Here is a 25,272-nt window from a genome sequence, read left to right on the forward strand (position 1 = left end):
AGCTTAGCTGGCGGGGGAACACTGGAGTACAAACAAGGCGGATGGAACGCAATGTTTGGAGAACATATCGCTGCTTTTGGGATTTGAATGTGCACCGCTGCAGTGTCTCCAGGCAGTCTTTATTCTGCTTGTACCACCAAGTACAGTATCATGTTTATAAGGGTCATTCCTAAGTGCGTCAGCTCCCTTGCTTACCTCCTCTGGCTTCTCTAGACAGCATCCGAGCCTGTAACATTCTCTGCTTGGTCACGTCATCCAGGCCTCTCGGCGTGAACATGACTAATGACTGATACAAAGAGAAATACAGGATGCATTTACACACGGAGAGGTTCTCATCAAAATGTCATGTTTATTTCGAAACTTGTCTAGAAATCAAAAGGAAGTGAATGCAAAATTGAGCTTAATGTATATCAGCGTTATTTATAAAACTAATGGTTCAGAAGTAATATAATTATTTTCAAAGGGAAGCATGACTTGAGGCTTACATGTGATAAATTCTAAGTTGCGGAGGCACGTTTTCATTAGTGATGGTTGCTTTGCATTTAGTGCAAAAGCTACCGGTTTTTAATCGTTATGTTTTTCTAATAGAGGTCGATATATCAGCCGGCCTATATATCGGGCCTATATACATTTTTTTTTTCCAACATCAGCCATTGACTGATTAACAACAACGACAACAAAAGCCGATAAAAAATGATTTTGATCAGGCATCAGTGTGGGCAACTGTGGCAGCCGCTGACTGATGGTAGGACCCCGCAAGGACCCTACAGTAGCTTGAAGGCAGGCTGCTATATGAAGCTTTTTTGTAAATATTGTAAGATTTTCTAATTATCATCCATGCAAGAATATGCAATGTTGCTTTTAGACTTTTAAGGTGTTTACTGAGTGAGCCTCACTAAATGTAACTCATAGCGTTAGCATAGCATTCGCGTTACCATTAGCTTTAACATGGCGAACATCCCCTTAAAGTCTCACTTGATTACATCTCGTCGTGACGTCCTGGTGGGTTTGATGATTTGAAAATTAATGTACTGTTTTACTGAGTGTGTGTAATCATAAAAAGAAGTGCTCCGTTCATTGGTTTGGTAGCACTAGACCGAATTAATCCTTTAAGTCTCACGTCATTGTAAATTTTAAGCTGTTGAAGCAATTAAAAAAATGCCTTTCATAATTTACATGCTTAAAAAAAAAGAAGTGTAAAAAGTATATCGACCTCAACAGCATTTGTAAACACATCAGTGGAAAAACAAGCGCTGTAATATCCTTGTGTATACTGTATGTGTGATGCTACACTACAGGAAAACTGTAATACTAATTTTTACCCAGCATGGAAACATCACGGCAATGTTTGAATACAAGGAACTGCTGTTATTTAGCTTTATCACTGTACTTTAACATATCAGCCAAATCAAATACAAAATGACCTTTTGATCCACTGCTGGATGTCTATTGGTTAGAAAAACAGACAGTTACATTAACAAAAGTATTATATTGCGTTTCGCAAACAAGAAATAAGTGTGCAGACCATGAGTGATGGTGTGTGTTTGCAGTAATAATCTTGCATCTGCCTCCTTACCTGAGCGTGCTGTTGTCTGTCTCTGTGTGTGGGGTGTCGAGAGCTGATCCGGGGGGCTCTGGGGTTTATCCTGCATCGGGGCAGGAAGCCTCCCCACAGCAATGTGACACTCCCCAAACAGGGAAGGAACAGCCCGTATAAAACTCATCCCAGAATGCCCCGGGCTCTTAGCTCATCAGGTTATTTTAACACGAGTGAGGATAGATGAATGGAGTGATTAGGGGCGGGCAAGTATAAAGATTTTCATTTTGACCTCAAAGCACCTTGCTAATAAAATCATATGCTGGATGTTTGATGTGAGTTCATTGTAACATCTGGTATGCTGACAGTTACACTAGGCCGAGCTGATCATTATTTTACTGCGTATGCAAATATTTATTACTTCTCACTTCATTTTTCACTTTTCACTGTAAAATATGCACAGACAGCTGTAAACTCTTGCTCTGTAGAAGCACCTGTTTTTATGAATCGTTTTGCGTGGTCCTAAGCAGAGTTGTGTAGTAACGTATTACGTTCACTCAGCTACATCTACTTGACTAACTTTTTGAGAAACGTACTTCTACGAGTACCGTAATTTTCGGACTAGAAGCCGCTTTTTTCCTTCATTTCGAATCTTGCGGCTTATAGTCTTGTGCGGCTTATTTGCTGATTTATTTGGGTTGATAGGTAACACTTTATTTGACAGCAGCGTGATAAGCAGGGGCGCTGTATAGGGGTGAAAAGTGGTACTGATTCTAAGGGCCCATGCCCTGATGGGGGCCCACAAAGAAAATTATAACATTAAGTAATTCGTTTGCAAATTCAAATATTAACCATAATAATTTTAATAGGAATAAAACAAAGGGTTTATTTTTCTTGTTTTGTTTTTGGCAAAAAGTAAACACTCAGAGAGCATATGTATTGCCAGTCACCCCCCTACCCCCCTTTTTGTTTTCAAAACAAAAATTGGGTTTTCAGAAGAGGAAAGAAAAGAAAGCAAAACAGGAGATGGGTAGAAAAGCCCAACAGGATGTGACAAAGTACTTCACAAAGGAAGGTTGGTGTCTTGTGTCAGTGTAGTGCTGAAAATGAACCTGTTAGCTTAGCTCCAAAGCGAGGTCCCAGCTCACTCCGTAAGAAATACGGGATTTTCCCGGCCTCAATGAGCAACATTCACCTATTCAAAAACATGAATTCCAAATAATGACGCCATTTTTTGGTATCCTACAGATGTTGAAACTAGTTGGTATGGAAATTTTCTAAATTCTAATTTTCTAAAATCGGCTTGAATCCAGTTTGTCAAGAATATATTGAATGTAGTTTGTTAACAAGGGACCTCGCTTCAGAGCTGTAGCCGTAGCCTATAGTGGAGATCGCAAGTTTCCAGATGAGGCTAAGCCTACTCAATAATGAAATACTGTAATTGTTTGCTAGCTAGTGTTTGCTCCACTTTCAGCTTACATTTAATCAGTACAGCAGGCAAACCCTTAGCAATCTCTTCATACTAAAACAGTTGTATACTGTATACTGTAATGTATACTGTAGTATAGTTAAGTTAAAACAAAACATTTATTCTAAGTCATTCATTATGGTATTTGCTTTGGGAATATACATTCATTCATTTTCCATGCCGCTATTCCTCACGAGGGTCGCAGAGGTGCTGGAGCCTATCCCAGCTAACTACGGGCAGTAGGCAGGGGACACCCTGAACTGGTTGCCAGCCAATCGCAGGGCACAAGGAGACATACAGCCATTCACGCACACACTCATACCTACGGACAATTTAGAGTATTCAATCAGCCTACCATGCATGTTTTTGGGATGTGGGAGTAAACCGGAGTTCCCGGAGGAAACCCACGCAGGCACGGGGAGAACATGCAAACTCCACACAGGAAGGCCGAAGCCCGGGTTTGAATGCTTTGGGAATATTTCAAATAAAAATATATTTAGATCTTAAAAGATGGCCTTCAGTACATTTCTTATAGATGATATCAGTCAATTCATTATTTCTCTATGCGCTGTATGTTTACATAAATATATTTTCATCTTAAATTAATGCAGAAAATGCACAAACTAGTGTGTAAAGATTCACCAGAATGCAGAATGTTACGTAGTTGATACTCTAAATGTGTGTGTGTCCCCCCGGCACTGGTGGTGGGGCCGAAAGTGATATTATTTCATGGGGCCCAAAATCCCTGGCAGTGCCCCTGGTGATAAGACCGTCATAATTATGACATGACACTATCATGGGCATTACTGAATTCTTGTGTCATTAAGTGTCATCCGGGAAATTATGTCACTAACTCCGTTTATGTCCAGCTTGGATCTTTTACATCCATTCAAAAGTGAGATAATTTGCCAGCTTACACTAAATGACATCTGTAATAAGCATTCATAAATGCTCATGACAGTGTCATGTCATAATAATGATCGTCTAATGACAGTCTTATGGCGCCACTGTCAAATAAAGTGTTACCAAATACCATAACTAGCAATTAATGACACAACTGGAAAAGTAACTGAAGAAAGAATTAGGACAGAACATGAATTTTGATTGCTATTTACATTTGTAGCGCTGCAATGCATGCTAAGAGGCACGTTGGACAACAACAGTTTTGACAGCAGGTGGCAGCAAAGGTTGACTGTCTCCCCCAAGTGAGCAGTAATGATCAAATGAAGCTTCTTGAAGCAAGGAAGCTTTGCAGCCAAGTGGTTCGCAAGTGGTTTGAACCACTTGGCTGCAAAGCTTCATGGTGGTTCATTTGTTCTTATGACAGTCATTTGATGCTGCTGTCAAATAAAGTGCTACTGGTCAAAAAAATATATGTTTTATAATATATGGTTAATATCCCATAACACAGTGAGGCAAGCTGCGGCTTGTCTACGAACATTTTTCCTCTTTATTCTACATTTTACTTTTTTTTTGTTTTTGTTTTTTTGCCAGAGACGCCAACAGTGGTGCTACCAGTTTTACCAATGAGACGTCGCAACAATAATTACATGACTCCATTGTATGAATTGGACTCAAGCTTGCCATTCTATGTTCACGTCGACCTGCTCAATCACATGGCGTCTTTAAAGCACTGTAAAAAATTAAGCATTTTACATAGAGCGCTGCCATCAACATGACTTGAAAGCGGGGATATCAACCTGTCCCAGTTTTTATTTGGCACCAATTGACCAAGCAAAACCGGAGATATTTTCTATTATTAAATTAAAAGGATCATATGTTTTCTCCACTAGAGGGCACTCATGCGCTTTGGATGAATGATGTTTCATTTCTGTATTTTTTTTCGCTCTCGCCGGAAATAATGTTTTCTTTCTCCTTTTGGCTTAAGGTGGTTATGTAATAAGTTTTAATCTTTTTCTTGCTTTTCTTCAAAGTATAATAACAGTTCATATCGATGAAAAAAATACCATTGTTTAAAAAAATAAATCAAACATCGTAAGCACTTGCTCACAATGTTACTCATTACTTGCTGTGTTTTGACACTCGGTGATCATACGGGAAAACATTCTACAAGCTACGCTATGCTAGCACCACCTCTGCTCGGGTTTTGATTTATGGTAAAAAAAAAAAGGATGTTTGATATTGGGCCAAGATTGACAGGTATGTGATGCATGAGGCTCGAGTTGCTTCATTTTTTTTTTTTTCTTTTCTTTCTTTTTTTTTTTTTTTTTTTTTTTACAAAAGTTACAAATCACCACGCTCCTACTTCTTGTCCCATCAATGCCACAAGGTGGGCTTCCCAGTACTGAAATGCCAGGGCCAGTTTTTGGTTCCATTCCACCCTGCCTACAAATAATATACATTTAAAAGAGCCAAAATATCCATAAATAAAAAATAAAAGTAATCATTCACAAATCACTTCTACATTCACTTTGAGAGCAACATGCACATTGGCTCAAAACTGATAATGAAAAAGCAATGTCGATATTGGCTAAGATAAATTTAATTTATTTATTTTCAGCCAATATTACCAGCCACCAGTGTTGTGTAGTCAACGATGACTATTATGAAAATATTTTGTCAACAAACAATTTTTTCATGACTATGACGAGAGGGTAACGTGCTAAAAACATCTTTTGGGGGACTAAAACATAACGAGACGAATGCCAGTTTTCGTCTGACGAAATGACGAGATGAAAATGCGACATAGTTTCCATTACATGTTCAAAATGTGTGACATTTTAAGTGTAGTTAACCTGCATCGTAGCAGAGTCTGGTTGTGTCACTCATTTTAAATGCTGCTGCTCTCAGGTCTCAAGGCTTGCACACACGGTAAGATTTGTTTTCTTATCTTTACGAAAAAGAATATGCAATGTTACTTGAGCCTTTAAAGGTCCGTACAGGGATTGTTACACACTAAATGTAAATCTTAGCGTTAGCATAGTATTCCCGTTGACGTTAGCATTAGGCTAATGCTAACGGCAAGAGTCGTCTTAAACTCTCGGACAACTTTTTGTTTTTTTACATACAGCTCGTGGCGTCCAGGTGGGTATAATTAATTGCTGTTTTCCTGCCGAGTGTATAATATCACCAAGTTGGCGTTGTCCTTGTAAATGCTACAATACGTGCTTGCCTGCCAATGTTCATTCGAAATAGTTGGAAACCTTTACTTTTGGAGTAATTTATTTATTTATTTTTTCAGAGGAGAACATTTTTAGTAAACACCGACTAAAACTAGAAATTAGTCTTGAGTCATCGTCAACAAAAACTAGACGAAGACACACACATTTTGAGATGACTAAAATATGACTAAGACTAATACGTATTATCGTCCAGAAGCCTAAGACTGAAACGAAAATTAAAAGGGCTTCCAAAAACAACACTGCCAGCCACCCAATAATTTTGGACATGTCTAGTAATTACTCCACAAGTTTTTAATCATTGTCTCATCATTTTCAATTGAGCTGTAATTGAATAAATCCCAGATTCAAAAATGTTTTTCATACATTCTTTGCAGGCGATGGTAGCCGAAGGGGAGAACATCACTGCTGATTTTAGGCAATAGGCGGGTGACCTTGGACTGGCCGCCAGCCAATTGCATTAATACCTGTGAACAATTTAGAGAGGAGACCATGAAAAGCTCTACAGAAGGGCTTAGCCAAGATTTAAAACCCTAAACAGTGCTGTGGTCAGATTGTTTTCTTACAGAGATGTGGGAGGAGTTCCCAACGTCATACCTGCATCCAATACCAGCTCATCAGCAGTGTCTTTAAACCGATCTTAGGCGGCTTGCCGAGATCTTTACTAGCTGCCATTTGACAGTTTGTATATCCCTTCGTTGTTAGTGGCATCTTTGACTTGTTTTTTTCCCCTGTTTGTCTGCCTCTCACCTCAGTTTTCCCTCTTTTTTTTATTTTATTTTTTAATTGATCCCGACCAACTGTCCCGGACCCTGTTTGTGTTTCCCTTTTTGGGATTGCGTGTTTTTTTGTGTGTTCAATAAACCCTTTTACGCAATCCCTATGTTCTTGTTGTCTGCTTGCTGTCTGAAGTGAGCCGCACTTTTTAACTCCCTGGTCAAGCCAGCTGCACTTTTTTAAATTTGCATTTCCCTTTCAGGTTTTGCCACACAGACAGACAGCACGTGTGTTGCCATTGCTTTATAAGGAAAATCATGACTCCAGCATCACGCGGAAGTATATTGCTGTGGTCTAAGTGCTTGTCTGTCGCATGGGGAATGCTGGTTGAAATCCCACTGAAGACTTGCATTTAATTGCTTTTGCTGCTCATTTTGTGAAATGTCGACAGTGCTGTCCTGCTGATCACTTTTCTGCTCGGGTTGAAATTGGAAGGGCAGAACCGACATGTTTATGTAGCTAACAAGTGACACTGTGGAAGTATGGCAGCGCTGCCCTTTGACGTCACCGCCCAGAGTGAATTGCGTCGTCAACAACAATGGCGACCTATTAGTTAATTTTTCAAATTTTATAAAGACGAAAACAATAAGAGGGGTTTTAATATCAAATTATTCGAACTCATACTAACATTTATCTTTTAGAACTACAAGTCTTTCTGTCTGTGGATCCCGTTAAAAGCCACTAATAACATTGCATTAATGGTGGAAAACACTCAGGTGACTTGAAGTTCCGCTTTCAGACCCCCAATTTGGCCAAATTTCAAAATTGTCCAATATTCACGTGTGATATATCATTGGAAAGCTTAAAATCTCAATTTTCTAAAGGGGAAGAAAAGTTTTGAACAGGAGGGCATTTAAAATAATAAATACATTTTAAAACAACAAAACCCTAACCCTAGGTAAGGACATGAGAGAGCTTAATTAAAGGCGTCATGATTTTAACGAGATATTATCGCGTACTTACCTTGTTTCGATCCAAAAACTCCATGTAGCATGTATCACTGAGTGTCAAAACATAGCTGTGTATGGCCACAGCCAGATTTTTGGGGGATTTTATGGGTGAAACATGGTAATATAACAAGGCTCGCGATGCAAAAATCGCAGACATCAAGGAGTGGTCGAGATTTTCTTTTTCATATATTTACGCTTTGAAACTTTTTTTTTTCTTTAAATTTTTCTTTGTTTGGATCGATTATTTATCATCTAACATATCGGGGAAAATACGACAGTAACCGAAAAAATACAATTAAGCGATAGTAATCAGATAGATATCCCTGACTTTTTTACATACGGCATTTTTTTCATTGTGACGTAATTTGTTTAAAAGTTTTTAAAAATTATTTCATCGCATTACTTAAAATCGTTTTTTTTTTAACGAAATATTAGACATCAATTAATGATTCTAAGCAAAAAATGACAGACATTTTGAATAATAAATAATTACTAACCTTTTTATGGCTGGGTTGAAACAAAATTGGTTGCGCGACGTCTGTAAGCGGGGGTTTCCAGGGTAAAACGAACAAATTAAAAATAGTTTGGGGGCTTAATGCGCCATGAATCTGCTATTGCAGCATATAAATATATTGTTCTGTCAAACACAACAGTTCTTTTGGCTTAAAATACAACAGTGTACTTTAAAGAGGGGTACAAGAGCAGAAACTGCTTTTTCATTTTGTTAGTCTTTAGCTTAGGCCTTGTAAATTCGATTGTCATTCGGTGACGGTGTAAATGTAAAGGTGAGGGTGAATTGTAGTCTATAGATTTATGTGCCCTGCGACTGACAGGCGACCACTCCACTGTGTAATCCGCTTTTCCCCCTAAATCATGTTGAGTAGGCTGCCGTTCCTCATCACCCTGAAAAGTATAATTGGCATACAAATTGAATGGATGGATGAGTCTTAGTTTGGACCAAAAGTGAAATTTGACATTCTTTTGTTCAAACTGTCAGGTTTATTTCCTTTTTGTTTTTATAACTGTTTGTGTATTCCTTCACTGACTTTCCCAGACAGCTACATGTTTGCTATGATTTTATTTATTTATTTTTTGCATAAACAATATACAGTAATGTGAAAAAAATAGGACACCTCATTAAATACTCAGTTCTTTATTAAAAAATGTCCCCATATCAATGTCTGATCGTGTTTTTCTTTATCACTGGAAAAGAAAGTGATTTAATTGCAGGTAAACAACAAAAATTAACATTATTTTACTTATTAAACGAAATATATAAACAAAAATGCATATTCTAACTGAGGAAAAAGTTAGGATACCCTACCACCTAATAGCTATTGTTACCCCTTTGGCTGAAATAACTTCAGTGAGACACTTTTTGGAGCCATTTACCAGTCTTTGACATCGGTCTGAAGTTAGGGTTAGGGAAGTTTTCCCCAATCCTCAACGCAGAATACTTTCAACAGTGAGATGTTTGAGGGTATCTTGCATGTAAAGTCCCTTTCAAGTCAACCCAAAGCATCTCAATGGGATTAGGATCTAGGTTTTGACGCAGCCATTCCAGTACTCTCCATTTTTTCCTTTTCAGCCAGTCCTTGGTGGATTTACTGGTGTGTTTTGGGTCATCGTCATGTTGCAGGGTCCAGTTTCGCTTCAGCTTTCATTTTTTTCACTGATGATCTCACATGTTCCTCAAGCATCCTCTGATACACGATTGAATTCATGGTGGATTCTATGATGGTGAGATGGCCAGGTCTTGTTTTAGCAAAGCATCCCCAAACCATGACACTTCCACCTTCATGCTTCACAGTTGGAATGAGGTTATTTTCCTGGAATGCTGTATTGGGTTCACACCAAACATGTCCTCTGTTCTGGTGTCCAAACCATGACACTTCCACCCTAATGCTTCACAATTGGTATGAGGTACTTTTCCAGGAATGCTGTATTGGGTTCACGATGATGTTCTCTGTTCTGGTGTCCAAATAATTCAACTTTCGATTCATCTGTCCAAAGAACATTATTCCAGAAGTCCTGGCCTTTGCCTATATTCACTCTGGCAAACTTCAGTCTGGCCTTCATGTTCTTGTTGGAGGGCAAAGGTTTCCTCCTTGCACACCTCCCATGACTATTAAATTTGTGTAGTCTCTTTCTGTAGAGGCATGTACTTTCACATCAACAGTAGCGAGATCGTACTGTAGGTGCCATGATGACATTTTAGGGTTTTTGGAGACTTCTTTTAGCATCTTGCGGTCTCCTGTTGGGGTAAACTTGCTTGGATGGCCAGACCTGGGCATGTTAGCAGTTGTTTTGAATGTCCTCCACTTGTATATTTTCCGGACAGTGGAATGGCAGATTTTATCTTCTTTTGAGATCTTTTTAAATCCCTTATCAGACATCTGCAATGTTCTTTCTGAAGGCCTAAGCCAGCTCCTTTGATCTCACCATGCCATTTTCTCTCACTTCAACGATCAGTCACTGTTGAAAGTATTCCGCGTTGAGGAGTGTGGCAAACGTTATTCAGACCGATGTCAAAGACTGATAGATGGCTACAAAAAGCGTCTCACTGAAGTTATTTCAGCCAAAGGGGGTGGGTGGGTGTCCTAACTTTTTCCTCAGTTAGAATATGCATTTTTGTTGATGTATTTGGTTTGATGAGTAAAACAATGAACTGAATATGGGGTGTCCTAATTTTTTCACATGACTGTACAGGAAGTCTTATATCCTGGAGCCATTCAAATGGAGACGTTCAACCCAAATTTGTAGGTAAGCCATAACACACACATTACTGAGCTAGTGGGTGAAGCTTCACTCTCAATTAGTTATACACTACAACTTGTGCAAGGTACAGCCTATGTTGAGATATGTCCTAAACTTCGGTGAGGAGAGTGAGGAACAGGCGCAGCACATCTCACATGAATGACACGACCCAAGCACTACTACGACGCAAGCTGACGTACTCCACGTACAATATGAAAATGTCACACATTGTGAACATAAGACAGAAATGATGTCGCATTTTCATCTCGTTGTCGTCATGTCAGACAAAAACTGGCATTTGTCTCATTTTGTTCAAGTCTCCCATGCTTCTCATCGTTACGTCACCGTCATAAAAAAAATTTGTTGACGAAATATTTTCATTATGGTCATTGTTGATGAAAACAACACTGGTAACGGCGTTGCAAAAATGGGAAAAGTAATTAGGGTACTCACTATTGAAAAAAGTAACACGTTACAAACGCTGTTATTAACAGCACTGCTTCTAGCACTCTAGTTTTTTTCCCTACCGAGCAGCGGGTGACGACGAGCCCCTCCACAGTCACAAAGCACTCGCAGGCGGACACACTTTGAGTTTCCCTTCATTGAAAGACCAGTATTCGCCACTGATATATATGGCGGAAAACACAGACAAGACTGAAAAAGCAGTTTCTGTTCTTGCACCCCTCTTTAAAATAAAATGCTGTATTTTAAGCCAAAAGAACCGTTGTGTTTGATAGAACAATATGTCTGTATGCTGCCATAGCAGTTTCATGGCGCATTAAGCCCGCGAAACATTTTTAGTTTTTCCATTTTACCCTGGAGACACCAGTTTACAGACGTCGCGCAACCGCTTTTGTTTCAACCTAGCCATAAAAAGAAAGTAAGTAATTATATTTATTATTCAAAATGTCTGTCATTTTTAGCTTAGAATCAATAATTGATGTATTATATTTAGTTAAAAAAAAAAAAAAAAAACGACTTTAAAAAATTATTCACTCGCATATTTTAAACTTTTAAACGAATTGCGGCACAATGAAAAATTTGGCGTCTGTAAAAAATTCACGGATATCTACCTCATAACTATCGCTTAATGGTATTTTTTTGTTACTGTCGCATTTCCACCGATATGTTAGATGATAAATAATTGATCCAAACAAAGAAAAATTGAAAAATAATGTTTAAAAGGGTAACTATATGAAAAAGTAAATCTCAACCACTCCTTGTTGTTTGCGATTTCTGCATCGCGACCCTTGTTATATCATCATGTTTCACCCATAAAATCCCCCCAAAATCTGGCTGTCACCATTCACAGCTGTGTCTTGACACATACATGCTACATGGAGTTTTTGGATGGAAACAAGGTAAGTACGCGATAATATCTCGTTAAAATCATGGCGTCTTTAATTCTGCTCTCACCTCCAGTTAGGTTTTTGCTGTTTATTTATTTATTTTTTAAAAATGACCTCCTGTTCAAAAAATTTTCCCCCAGAAAATTGAGATTTTAAGCTTTCCAAAGATGTATCACACATGCAGATTGGACAATTTTGAAAGTTGGCCAAATTGGGGGTCTCAGAGCAGAACTTCAAGTCACCTCAGTGTTTTCCGCCAAATGCATATTTATATTCTTTGTGTACCCTTCATTTTTTTAGAATATCAAATGTCGGTCATAAAACGAGCAATACCTATAAATGTATTTTACATTTGTGATTTTTACTCAGCATAATTGGTGATTTTTTTTTTAAACAAACATAGTTTAATCAATACACTTTAAATTTCATTCTCAAGCATTATACCCAGTTTGTGGAATACTGTTGGTCTCTGGGCTGGATTTTATAGACTGCACAGATTGATTCATCGAGGACAGCAGACGTCTAGGAGGAAAGCATATTTTTCTTTTTATCTCTGTTGAGATTAGATATTGATTTTGCACCTTCCCGGCTCCACAAAGCCACCATCCCTTATTAGAAAGCCTCCCGGCCTCACAGAGAAAATGTGGTGTCATTCAAGCCAGGAAAAAAAACACATCTGCAGCCTAACCATAAAATAAGAAGAGTTGTTGTCCTTTAACTTCTCTGTTGTCTATTTGAGCATGTTTATCCAAATACATAAATAAAAGCAAGTCAGACCCTCTAATTGTTTATTTTCTCCATGACATCTGTGTTTGAGCGATGGCCTGCGTGGTGTGTTTATGTCACATTGAGCTCTACAGCCACCGGGTGCTGACAGCTGACACAAGAACAATGCACACCCGTCCGCGGCGAAGTACTTGTGTAATGAGAGGCCCTTTAAAACAGTTTGCACTGTTGGCCCTCAGATGAAACCCTAGTGGGATGTCTAGTCTGATGAAGCGCTGATCTCCACAGGTAGTAGCGTTAATGGCAAAAGCAAGCACTGTGCTACTAATGACTTGTTGAAATGATTGCACTAAATGTAGCCTGGATTTTTCTAATTTACTTGCAGGTGCCTTTGGGAATACGCGTCGCCTTTGCCGTTTAGCTTTCAATCTCGAGTGTCATAATGTACGGACTGCTGTGCGAGAGTCTGCACGACTTCATTAAGGAGTCGTACGGGGACGACGTGTGGAAGCTGGTTAGGGAGAGGGCAGATGTTCGGCTGCACTCCTTTGTCACTCATCAGGTATCCCTCATAATGGATTGTCCCAATGTAATTGAGAAAATGTTATCAACTTGGAATTCTATAAAGCAGTGAGACATTTTCTAGCAATTCTGTATTCCAAGGTTTAGAAAGTATATTATTACTAATTGGTATGTTTTTGCACTTGTAGGTGTACAGTGAAAGTGTGATTCCTCGAATTGCAAAGGCAGCCAGCGGGGTGACAGGAACACCTTACAATGAGCTGATGAACTCCTGGGGTGTGTACTTCCTAGGCTTTGTGGGGAAGTATGGCTATGACAGGATACTTAAGGTAATTATTGATCTTCAGTGGTGGATCAAGTACTCACTTTGTTCTTTTTACTTAAGTAAAAGTAGAGATACAGGTGCAAAAAAAAGTAAGACAAATCTTACTCAGGTAAATGTACAAAAGTACATGCTCAAAAATTTACAAGTGAAAAGTAATAGTATTTTCTCTCCATGCAAAAAGAACTCCTGGGGTGTCTACTTCCTGGGCTTTGTGGGAAAGTATGGTTATGACAGGATACTTAAGGTACAGTGCCTTGCAAAAGTATTCGGCCCCCTTGAATCTTGCAACCTTTCGCCACATTTCAGGCTTCAAACATAAAGATATGAAATTTAATTTTTTTGTTAAGAATCAATAACAAGTGGGACACAGTCGTGAAGTGGAACATTATTTATTGGATAATTTAAACTTTTTTAACAAATAAAAAACTGAAAAGTGGGGCGTGCAAAATTATTCGGCCCCTTTACTTTCAGTGCAGCAAACTCACTCCAGAAGTTCAGTTAGGATCTCTGAATGATCCAATGTTGTCCTAAATGACCGATGATGATAAATAGAATCCATCTGTGTGTAATCAAGTCTCCGTATAAATGCACCTGCTCTGTGATAGTCTCAGGGTTCTGTTTAAAGTGCAGAGAGCATTATGAAAACCAAGGAACACACCAGGCAGGTCCGAGATACTGTTGTGGAGAAGTTTAAAGCCGGATTTGGATACAAAAAGATTTCCCAAGCTTTAAACATCTCAAGGAGCACTGTGCAAGCCACCATATTGAAATGGAAGGAGCATCAGACCACTGCAAATCTACCAAGACCCGGCCGTCCTTCCAAATTTTCTTCTCAAACAAGGAGAAAACTGATCAGAGATGCAGCCAAGAGGCCCATGATCACTCTGGATCAACTGCAGAGACCTACAGCTGAGGTGGGAGAGTCTGTCCATAGGACAACAATCAGTCGTACACTGCACAAATCTGGCCTTTATGGAAGAGTGGCAAGAAGAAAGCCATTTTTCAAAGATATCCATAAAAAGTCTCGTTTAAAGTTTGCCACAAGCCACCTGGGAGACACACCAAACATGTGGAAGAAGGTGCTCTGGTCAGATGAAACCAAAATTGAACTTTTTGGCCCCAATGCAAAACGATATGTTTGGCGTAAAAGCAACACAGCTCATCACCCTGAACACACCATCCCCACTGTCAAACATGGTGGTGGCAGCATCATGGTTTGGGCCTGCTTTTCTTCAGCAGGGACAGGGAAGATGGTTAAAATTGACGGGAAGATGGATGCAGCCAAATACAGGAACATTCTGGAAGAAAACCTGTTGGTATCTGCACAACACCTGAGACTGGGACGGAGATTTATCTTCCAACAGGACAATGATCCAAAACATAAAGCCAAATCTACAATGGAATGGTTCAAAAATAAACATATCCAGGTGTTAGAATGGCCAAGTCAAAGTCCAGACCTGAATCCAATCGAGAATCTGTGGAAAGAGCTGAAGACTGCTGTTCACAAACACTCTCCATCCAACCTCACTGAGCTCGAGCTGTTTTGCAAGGAAGAATGGGCAAGAATGTCAGTCTCTCGATGTGCAAAACTGATAGAAACATACCCCAAGCGACTTGCAGCTGTAATTGGAGCAAAAGGTGGCGCTACAAAGTATTAACGCAAGGGGGCCGAATAATATTGCACGCCCCACTTTTCAGTTTTTTATTTGTTAAAAAAGTTTAAATTATCCAATAAATTTTGTTCCACTTCACGATTGTGTCCCACTTGTTGTTGATTCTTGACAAAAAATTAAAATTTTATATCTTTATGTTTGAAGCCTGAAATGTGGCAAAAGGTTGCAAGGTTCAAGGGGGCCGAATACTTTTGCAAGGCACTGTAATTATTGATCTTCAGTGGTGGACCAATTACTCACTTTTTTTTTTTTTTTTTTTACTTAAGTAAAAGTAGAGATGTAGAGAATGTACTTTACAAGTGAAAAGTAATACTATTTTTTCCCGATGCAAAAATTTAATATACATATACAGTAGATATACAGCATATATATATATATATATATATATATATATGGCCAAATTTCACAATTGTCCGATATGCACGTGTGATACATAATTGGAAAGCTTAAAATCTCATTTTTCTGGGGGGTGAAAAATTTAGAACTGGACGGCATTAAAAAAAAAAAAAAAAAATTAAACAGCGAAACTGTAACTGGAGCTGAGAATATGAGAGAGAATAATTAAAGACGCCATGATTTTAACTAGATATCGCGTTCTTACCTTGTTTCGATCCAAAAACCCCATGTAGCATGTATCACCGAGTGTCAAGACACGGATGTGAATGGCCACAGCCGGATTTTTGGCGTGTTTTATAGGTGAAACATGGTAATATAACAAGGGTCGTGATGCAGAAATCGCAGACATCAAGGAATGGTCGAAATGTTCTTTTGCATATATTTACCCTTTTAAACATTTTTTTTTTCAATTTTCTTTGTTTGGATTGATTATTTATCATCTAACATATCGGGGAAAATGCATCAGTAACGTAAACGTAAAAGTAAGGTAAGTAAAGTAAGTCATGTTGAATAAAGCGCTATTGGAAAAAATATAACTGGTGACAGGGGAGGCGTTAACATGGCGCAAAGATGAATTAGCGTTTTTTTTTTCCTTTCCAAAAACAGCAACATTTTCTAAAATTCATTGAATTGAAATGAAGATGGTTATGATGATAGTTCTATCTACCTTTGGTGTCTTCAAATAGGTGAAACATGCTTGCATTGTGGCCATATTATTGTTGTTGTTGCTGCTGCTCAGCTGCCACCGTTCAGAGCGCTGTTGGATATTTATGTGCAATTTGAGTGTTGTGAAAAGGGGTTGTTAAACTAATGTTTATTGGCCATTTTACGTTTCAAATGTGTTCGTGTGTCATTGCGCTGTCTAGCTGTGCTGATTTGCGTTATAATACATGGGCGCTTTTATTTCCAATACAAAAACTTCAACACACACTGTATGTGTTTTTTTCTTTGTAATAGCCTAGTAATACTGTTGTATGTAAACTGTCCAGCATGCGAATGTACTGCCAATGTGCACAACTTGTGTGGAGAAAACACAAGAGCATGACAAATTTGGACAAAACGGTTCTTTTTGGATGGGAAACAATAAAAAAGATCTTCAGCACCCCCTTCCAGCACCCCTGACAAAAACTCATTTGAACTCTGCTAAAAGCAATAGCCAATCAAATTTATTGTTAGCGCTGATTTAAAAAGAAAGTTACTTATTTGGATCCAGATGTCTTGGTTAACTATGCAGTCAGTATTTTCTTCTACCGATACAATGAGTACAAGATGTTAATCTCTGCATTGAAAAAACGAACAAACAAAAAATATTGTAATTTCTTACTTTTTAATATTGGCCTCATGCAACAATATACCGTTGATCTGTATATACAAAAATGATGTCAATCGTTTGTGCCACGTTTATGCTTGTTTGTGCTGTAAACATTTTCGTTTGTGCTGCTATTGTTTTTAAAATATTTACAATTCTTTTAAAGGTCAATCTAAGGTCATCCAGGCCTCATTTTGATTGAAAATGGCTAGAAATTGTGTCAATTGTTTATGCTTCGTATGTGTCAGGAATGAGCAGGCAGGCAGGTTGTATGGACCCAAATGCAGGGAAACAAAAAATGCAGCGAGGCAGGTGGCAGAAAACTCAAAAAATGGTTTTAATTATAACTAACAAAAGCACAAAGTACAAACAAAAGGACTGGGGATCAAAAGGCAAGGTTCTAAACAAAACTTACTTAAACGGAGGGACTGGTACACGAAGGCTTGGAGAGGTCTTGACTTTGAGACAGACAGACATTGACATAGACAATGACGCAACCAGGAGTGACAAGAAACTGGGTCATTATATACGCAGACAAGGGGTAACGAGACGAGGAACAGCTGGGTAACACAGGTGGATGTAGATTGCAGGATACACTGGGAGAACACACACAGGTGAGAGCAATGGGTAATCACAGGGACAAGTCACACTAGGAGAAACCAACACAAAACCTAACAGTACCCCCCCCTCAAAGGACGGATCCCAGACGTCCTGAAGAAACAAAAAGTCAGAAGGTTGCTCGGGGTAGGGAGCAACACCAGCCCGTCAGGGCCAGTCAGGCGGGCGTCCAGGACGCCAGACATGGGTTGACCGCAAGGGTCGATCTGGAGGGCGTCCAGGGCGCCAGACGTTGGGCGACCGCACGGGCCGATCAGGTGGGCGTCCCAGACGAGGCAGTGCTCGGTCTTTCATGCCGCCAAGCCGTGGCAAGAAGCGGGGAGCAGCATCGTCGGGGCGAGGGCCAGGAACTTCGGCGTCTGCTGGCGGGACAGCAGCGGTGTCGTCTGCTGGCGGGACAGCAGCGGTGTCGTCTGCTGGCGGGACAGCAGCGGAGTAGTCTGCTGGCGGGACAGCAGCGGAGTCGTCTGCTGGCGGGACAGCAGCGGAGTCGTCTGCTGGCGGGACAGCAGCGGAGTCGTCTGCTGGCGGGACAGCAGCGGAGTCGTCTGCTGGCGGGACAGCAGCGGAGTCGCAGGAGTCTGCTGGCGGGACAGCAGCGGAGTCGCAGGAGTCTGCTGGCGGGACAGCAGCGGAGTCGCAGGAGTCTGCTGGCGGGACAGCAGCGGGGTCGCAGGAGACTGCTGGCGGGACAGCAGCGGGGTCGCAGGAGACTGCTGGCGGGACAGCAGCGGGGTCGCAGGAGACTGCTGGCGGGACAGCAGCGGGGTCGCAGGAGACTGCTGGCGGGACAGCAGCGGGGTCGCAGGAGACTGCTGGCGGGACAGCAGCGGGGTCGCAGGAGACTGCTGGCGGAACAGCAGCGGGGTCGCAGGAGACTGCTGGCGGAACAGCAGCGGGGTCGCAGGAGACTGCTGGCGGAACAGCAGCGGGGTCGCAGGAGACTGCTGGCGGAACAGCAGCGGGGTCGCAGGAGACTGCTGGCGGAACAGCAGCGGAGTCGCAGGAGACTGCTGGCGGAACAGCAGCGGAGTCGCAGGAGACTGCTGGCGGAACAGCAGCGGAGTCGCAGGAGACTGCTGGCGGAACAGCAGCGGAGTCGCAGGAGACTGCTGGCGGAACAGCAGCGGAGTCGCAGGAGACTGCTGGCGGAACAGCAGCGGAGTCGCAGGAGACTGCTGGCGGAACAGCAGCGGAGTCGCAGGAGACTGCTGGCGGAACAGCAGCGGAGTCGCAGGAGACTGCTGGCGGAACAGCAGCGGAGTCGCAGGAGTCGGCGCGGGAGCCACTTGACTGCGGTGAGTCGGCGCGGGAGCCACTTGACTGCGGTGAGTCGGCGCGGGAGCCACTTGACTGCGGTGAGTCGGCGCGGGAGCCACTTGACTGCGGTGAGTCGGCGCGGGAGCCACTTGACTGCGGTGAGTCGGCGCGGGAGCCACTTGACTGCGGGGAGCCGGCGCGGGAGGAACTTGACTGCGGGGAGCCGGCGCTGGAGGAACTTGACTGCGGGGAGCCGGCGCGGGAGGAACTTGACTGCGGGGAGCCGGCGCGGGAGGAACTTGACTGCGGGGAGCCGGCGCGGGAGGAACTTGACTGCGGGGAGCCGGCGCGGGAGGAACTTGACTGCGGGGAGCCGGCGCGGGAGGAACTTGACTGCGGGGAGCCGGCGCGGGAGGAACTTGACTGCGGGGAGCCGGCGCTGGAGGAACTTGACTGCGGGGAGTCGGCGCTGGAGGAACTTGACTGCGGGGAGTCGGCGCTGGAGGAACTTGACTGCGGGGAGTCGGCGCTGGAGGAACTTGACTGCGGGGAGCCGGCGCTGGAGGCACTTGACTGCGGGGAGCCGGCGCGGGAAGCACTTGACTGCGGGGAGCCGGCGCGGGAGCTTCGGGAACCCACGACGTCAGCACCGCCGCCCGCCGTCGGCGTTGACGGCCACGCCGAGGCTTTTGCTGAGTGCCTTCAGGTGGCAGGGGTGGCAGAATAGCCCCATTAGGCCGCAGTGAGCCTGGGCGTCCCTGCAGACCACCCCGGGGGGGGTCCCCGATAGATGGCCCAACGGGATCCCAGGTAGGAGTCTTTGGCCAAGATTTCAGAACGGGACACAAAGTGCGACGGGTGGAAAGAAAAATTACCAGGGGAAACAGAGGGCGTGAAATCAAAATCCAGGTCGGAGTCAGAATCAGAGTCCAAAAATATATGCCGAGGGAACACAAAATCGGGGGAACGGGCAGAAAGCCGTCGGCGAGCATGCCGGTGCCGGTTGTTTCCCGCTGGGTCCACTAGTGGTTGCGTCATTCTGTCAGGAATGAGCAGGCAGGCAGGTTGTATGGACCCAAATGCAGGGAAACAAAAAAATGCAGCGAGGCAGGTGGCAGAAAACTCAAAAAATGGTTTTAATTATAACTAACAAAAGCACAAAGTACAAACAAAAGGACTGGGGATCAAAAGGCAAGGTTCTAAACAAAACTTACTTAAACGGAGGGACTGGTACACGAAGGCTTGGAGAGGTCTTGACTTTGAGACAGACAGACATTGACATAGACAATGACGCAACCAGGAGTGACAAGAAACTGGGTCATTATATACGCAGACAAGGGGTAACGAGACGAGGAACAGCTGGGTAACACAGGTGGATGTAGATTGCAGGATACACTGGGAGAACACACACAGGTGAGAGCAATGGGTAATCACAGGGACAAGTCACACTAGGAGAAACCAACACAAAACCTAACAGTTTGTGCTGTGAAAATGTTTGTTTGTGCTGCTATCATTTTTGAGATATTGAGATATTCATTTCGAGTGATGACGTCAATCGCAACTTGTCCGTCATGGCTGACGGAGCATACCAACTCTCTCAATAACACCAAGTCACGTCGTCACTCAAAAATAATATTTCAATTCCCCTATATATATGAAATAAACCTGAAGGGGTGCCATTTGTTTGTGCTACGTTTGAGCTAGTTGTTTGGACACCCCTCTGTTATTGAGAGACTTGGTACGCTCCGTCGGCCGCGGCAGTTGGATAAGGAAAAGCTGCAAATGAAGTCATCACTTGAAATTAATATCTCAATATCTCTAAAACGATAGCAGCACAAACAATTTTTTTTACAACACAAATGTAGCATAAAAGAACGGCACCATTTCGGGTCCGTTTTGCAATAAAGGGGGGCTGTGTGACGCCATAACTCGAGATTATTATCTCAATATCTAAAGAAAAATGATAGCAGCACAAACGAAAATTTTTACAGCACAAATGTAGCACAAACGATTAACACAATTTTTAGCCGTTTTTAATCAAAATGAGGGCTGGTTGACCTCAGATTGACCTTTAAAAGAATTGGTAATATCTAAAAAATGATAGCGACACAAACAATTTTTTTTTTCATTACAAACGAGCACAAACGTAGCAAAAAAGATTGACATCATTTTTATATAAATTTGCGTATGATGAGGGGCCAACTTCACAGATGCAAATTTATCGGAGTAAATGTAGGGTGTTACTACCCATCTCTGGTTAGGATAGTACTTATATATGAACCTAAATCTGAATATCAAGGATATTTAATACATGTTTGAAGGGCTGGTTATTTACAGTTGTGTTCAAAATTATTCAACCCCCACAGTAGAGAAGTGTTTTTGCAAGTTTGACATTTGAAAAAGGCCTCCAGTTCATTAACAATTTTGGGCTTGCATGATGCAACTGCCTTCTTCAAGTACAACCAGAGATTTTCAATGGGATTTAAGTCTGGTGATTGCGATGGCCACTCCAGGATCGTCCAGCATTTCTTTTGCAACCAAGATATGGTACACTGCTGGCCAAAAGTATTGGCACCCCTGCCATTCTTTCAGAATGCTTAATTTCTCCCAGAAAATGATTCGATTACAAATGCTTTGGTAGTAGTATCTTCATTTATTTTGCTTGCAATGAAATAACACAAAAGAGAATGTGAAAAAAAATTAAATCATTACCATTTTATATAAAACTCCAAATATAGGCCAGGCAAAAGTATTGGCACCCTTTGAAAAATCATGGGATGCTTCTCTAATTTGTGTAATTAACAGCACCTGTTACTTACCTGTGGCACAAAACAGGTGGTGGCAATAACTAAATAACACTTGTAGCCAGTTAAAATGGATTAAATTTGACTCAACCTCTGTCCTGTGTCCTTGTGTGTACCACATTGAGCATGGAGAAAAGCAAGAAGACCAAAGAACCGTCTGAGGACGTGAGAAGCAAAATTGTGAGGAAGCATGGGCAATCTCAAGGCTACAAGTCCATCTCCAAAGACCTGAATGCTTCTGTGTCTACCGTGCGCAGTGTCATCAATAAGTGTAAAGCCCATGGCACTGTGGCTAACCTCCCTAGATGTGGACCATAAAGAAAAATTGACGAGAGATTTCAACGGAAGATTGTGCGCATGGTAGATAAAGAGCCTCGACTAACATCCAAACAAGTTCAAGCTGTCCTGCAGTCCGAGGCTACAACAGTGTCAACCCGTACTATCTGTCGGCGTCTGAATGATAAGGGACTATGGTGGGATACCCAGGAAAACCCCATTTCTGACCCAGAGACATAAAAAAAGCCAGGCTGGAGTCTCCCAAAACTTACCTGAGAAAGCCAAAAACGTTTTGGAAGAATGTTCTCTCTCTCAGATGAGACATAAGTAGAGCTTTTTGGGAAAGGTTATCAACATAGAGTTTACAGAAAAAAAAATGAGGCCTTCAAAGAAAAGATCACGGTCTCCGCAGTCAAACATCGCGGAGGTTCCCTGATGTTTTGGGGTTGCTTTGGTGCCCCTGGCACTGGACTGCTTGACCGTGTGCATAATGCAGTGTGAGAAAGCTGGGTCTCCCTCAGAGGTCATGGATCTTCCAGCAGGACAATCAGCCAAAACACATTTCAAAAAGCACTAGAAAATGGATTGAGAGAAAGCACTGGAGACTTCTAAAGTGGCCAGCAATCAGTCTACACCTGAATCCCATAAAACACCTGTGGAGAGATCTGAAAATGACAGCAAGTGTCTCTTTGCAAATGAAGCAGACACATTGCGTATTTTAGTGAAGAAATAGTCCAATTTCCACCTATCCTTGAAGCGTCGGCCAATGCAGTCAACTTTCTTTTTGTTGTTGTTGATTATCGCACGTTTAGAAAATTGGAAGTAAAGGTTCACACAAGGTAATGTTGCTTAGAGTGCTGCTGCCTTTTAGTAGGTAAATGAGGAGCAGCATTTAGTGTGTAAGCTACTTCATATGCTGGTTGCTGTGCTGCTGACCAATTAATAAAGTCTGTGTGCGGGCCAGATGTTACTGAATTTATGAGAGAGGCTGAGGGCCAGATGAAATTTGACCACGGGCCGCATTTGGCCCCCGGGCCGGACTTTGGCCATGTCTGGTCTAAAGGTTTTGCTATCAAGCATTAGGCTGAAGGTGCCAATACTTTTGTCCGGCCCATTTTTTGAGTTTTCTGTAAAATGATAATGTTTAAGATTTTTTTCATTCTCTTTTGTGTTTTTTCATTGCGAGCAAAACAAATAATGATATTATTACCAAATTATTTTTAATTGCAATCATTTGCTGGGAAAAAATTGACCATTATCTGACAGAATTGCAGGGGTGCCAATACTTTTGGCCAGCAGTGTAGATATTGAGGTATGCTTAGGATCATTGTCCTGTTGGAAGGTCCAACCTCACCCAAGCCTCAGCTTTGTCAATGACTGCATGACATTTGCATCCATGATCTCCTGGTATTGAACTAAATTTACAATACCTTGCACATGCTGAAGATTCCCTGTACCTGAGGAAGCAAAGCAACCTCAGAGCATGACGTGCTTCACAGTAGATAGGGTGTTTTTTTCTTTAGAGCCATCATTCTTTCTCCTCCACACGTACCATTGATCATTTGGCCCAAAATATTCCAGTTTGGTCTCATCACTCCAGAGAACAGTATCCCAAAATCCCAAAACCTTTGTGGTTCGTCCACATGGTTTTTGGCATACTTCTTGTGCTTTGGAGTCAGCAAGGGTGTGTGCCTGGGAGTTCTTGCATGGAAGCCATCATTTCGCAGTGTTCATCTTATTGTCTGGGTTGAACCCTGAATATTTTCCAATGACATGTCCTGTTGTAGTTCCTCAGCTGTCACCTGGGGATTTTTCTCCACCTTTCGCTTCAGGTATCGCACAGCAGTTGCAGACAGTAACCTCTTTCTTCCACGCCCAGGTAGCGTTTCCACTGTGGTTTTAGCTTTAAACTTGTGGACTATGCTCCCAATTGTGTCTGTTGAAATTTTTAGTCCTTTTGCTATCTTTTTATATCCATATCCTTGCTTATGAAGTGAAATTACCTCCTCTCTGAACTTTTTTGACCATTCTTTGGAATTCACCATTTTGTAAAGATGTTATTAACTGCCAAGAAGAGCCATGAGTCACAGTCCTTTTAAGTCTGCTTAATTGCTGCTCATTAGGGTTCCGTTCACATCTACAGATGTTTTCATGAGCTGTTTGACAAAACCTGACGGAAACCTTTGTTCTTAAGAGTGGTGGACTTGTGGGGGGTTGAATAATTTTGTCAATGAGGTAATCACAGAAAGGCTATTAATGGAATATTCCCAAAAATATTTTTGTGGTTTCAGTTGTTTTTGTCTTGTTGACATGTCATTATTTGATGTGATTATATATACACTTATCCACTGTGGGGGTTAAATAATTTTGAACACAACTGTATGTCACGAAATCAGACTAAATTAGCTTGGATAGACTCCAGCTCCTGTTGTCACTGTGGATACAGAGATGTGGATGGTTGGACTAAAACAAACTTGTCACATTTACTGTATGTTTCTGCTTGCAGGTGCTGGGCCGCCATGTCCGTGACTTTGTCAATGGCCTCGACAACCTTCATGAGTATCTTCGTTTCAGCTACCCCAAGGTGCAGCCCCCAACCTTCTTCTGCCAGGAGGAATCTGCCACTGGAGTCACCCTCCACTACAGGTCTCAGAATTGAAATTGGATGTAGACAAAGATTCTCCTTTCTAAAGAACTCCATATCCAAAAGAAGTTGTTTATGTTTAAACTGGACAGTGTGTATTTCTCATCTACAACCCCCAGCAAAAAGTATGGGATCACCAGTCTTGGACAAGCACTACTCAGACATTCATCACCTTGTCCAATGCAGATTCTTGACTCTTGACACCTTGTCCAATGCAGATTCTTGACTCTTGACAAGGTGATGATGCTGGAACTTTTGTTTGGTGCTGTTCCAGTGAGATTTACAGAGATGGCTGCATGAAAAAAAACATCAAAATTCCCTCAGTCTTTGGTGATATGGGGCTGCATCTCAGGCAAAGGCACTGGGGAGATGGCTGTGATTAAATCTTCAAAAAATCCACAAGTTTACATTGAAATTTTTGACAGCTTTCTTATCCCTTCAATTGAAAATGTGTTTGTCATTTTCCAAGTTGACAATGCATCATGCCACAAAGCTAAAACTGTTGAAGCATTCCTTGCAGAAGGACTCATCCAGTCAATGTCATGGCCTGCAAATAGCCCAGATCTCAACCCTATTGAAAACCTGTGGTGGAAATTGAAAAAAAAAAAAGGTCCACAGCAAGGCTCTGGATGATCTGGCAACTGCAATCAAAGAGAGTGGGCACCAAATTGATGAAGAATACTCATCAAGTCCATGCCTCAGAGACTGCAAGCTGTCATAAAAGCCACATGTGGTGCAACT

General features: G+C 41.8%; 2 protein-coding genes across 3 annotated transcripts in view; one reads left to right on the plus strand and one right to left on the minus strand.

Moving 5' to 3' along the window:
• The window catches only part of LOC130923971 (myozenin-2), a 28,155-nt gene extending 26,477 nt beyond the window's left edge, over positions 1-1,678 (minus strand). For both annotated transcript variants that reach the window (XM_057850178.1, XM_057850179.1), the window contains exons 1-2: positions 1,577-1,678; positions 196-286 (exon numbers count right to left, since the gene is read on the minus strand). In XM_057850178.1, the coding sequence (XP_057706161.1) occupies positions 196-277 (82 nt within the window). In that variant the 5' untranslated portion in view covers positions 278-286; positions 1,577-1,678. The remainder of the gene's footprint in view (positions 1-195; positions 287-1,576) is intronic.
• An 11,283-nt stretch (positions 1,679-12,961) lies between these two features.
• LOC130924342 (soluble guanylate cyclase 88E-like) overlaps positions 12,962-25,272 on the plus strand; it is a 52,056-nt gene continuing 39,745 nt past the window's right edge. Inside the window, exons 1-4 of the mRNA XM_057850819.1 lie at positions 12,962-12,992; positions 13,090-13,266; positions 13,415-13,555; positions 24,394-24,533. Of these exons, the coding sequence (XP_057706802.1) occupies positions 13,147-13,266; positions 13,415-13,555; positions 24,394-24,533 (401 nt within the window). The 5' untranslated portion in view covers positions 12,962-12,992; positions 13,090-13,146. The remainder of the gene's footprint in view (positions 12,993-13,089; positions 13,267-13,414; positions 13,556-24,393; positions 24,534-25,272) is intronic.

Source organism: Corythoichthys intestinalis, chromosome 11 (genome assembly GCF_030265065.1).
Source record: "Corythoichthys intestinalis isolate RoL2023-P3 chromosome 11, ASM3026506v1, whole genome shotgun sequence".
Taxonomy (NCBI): Eukaryota; Metazoa; Chordata; class Actinopteri; order Syngnathiformes; family Syngnathidae; genus Corythoichthys; species Corythoichthys intestinalis.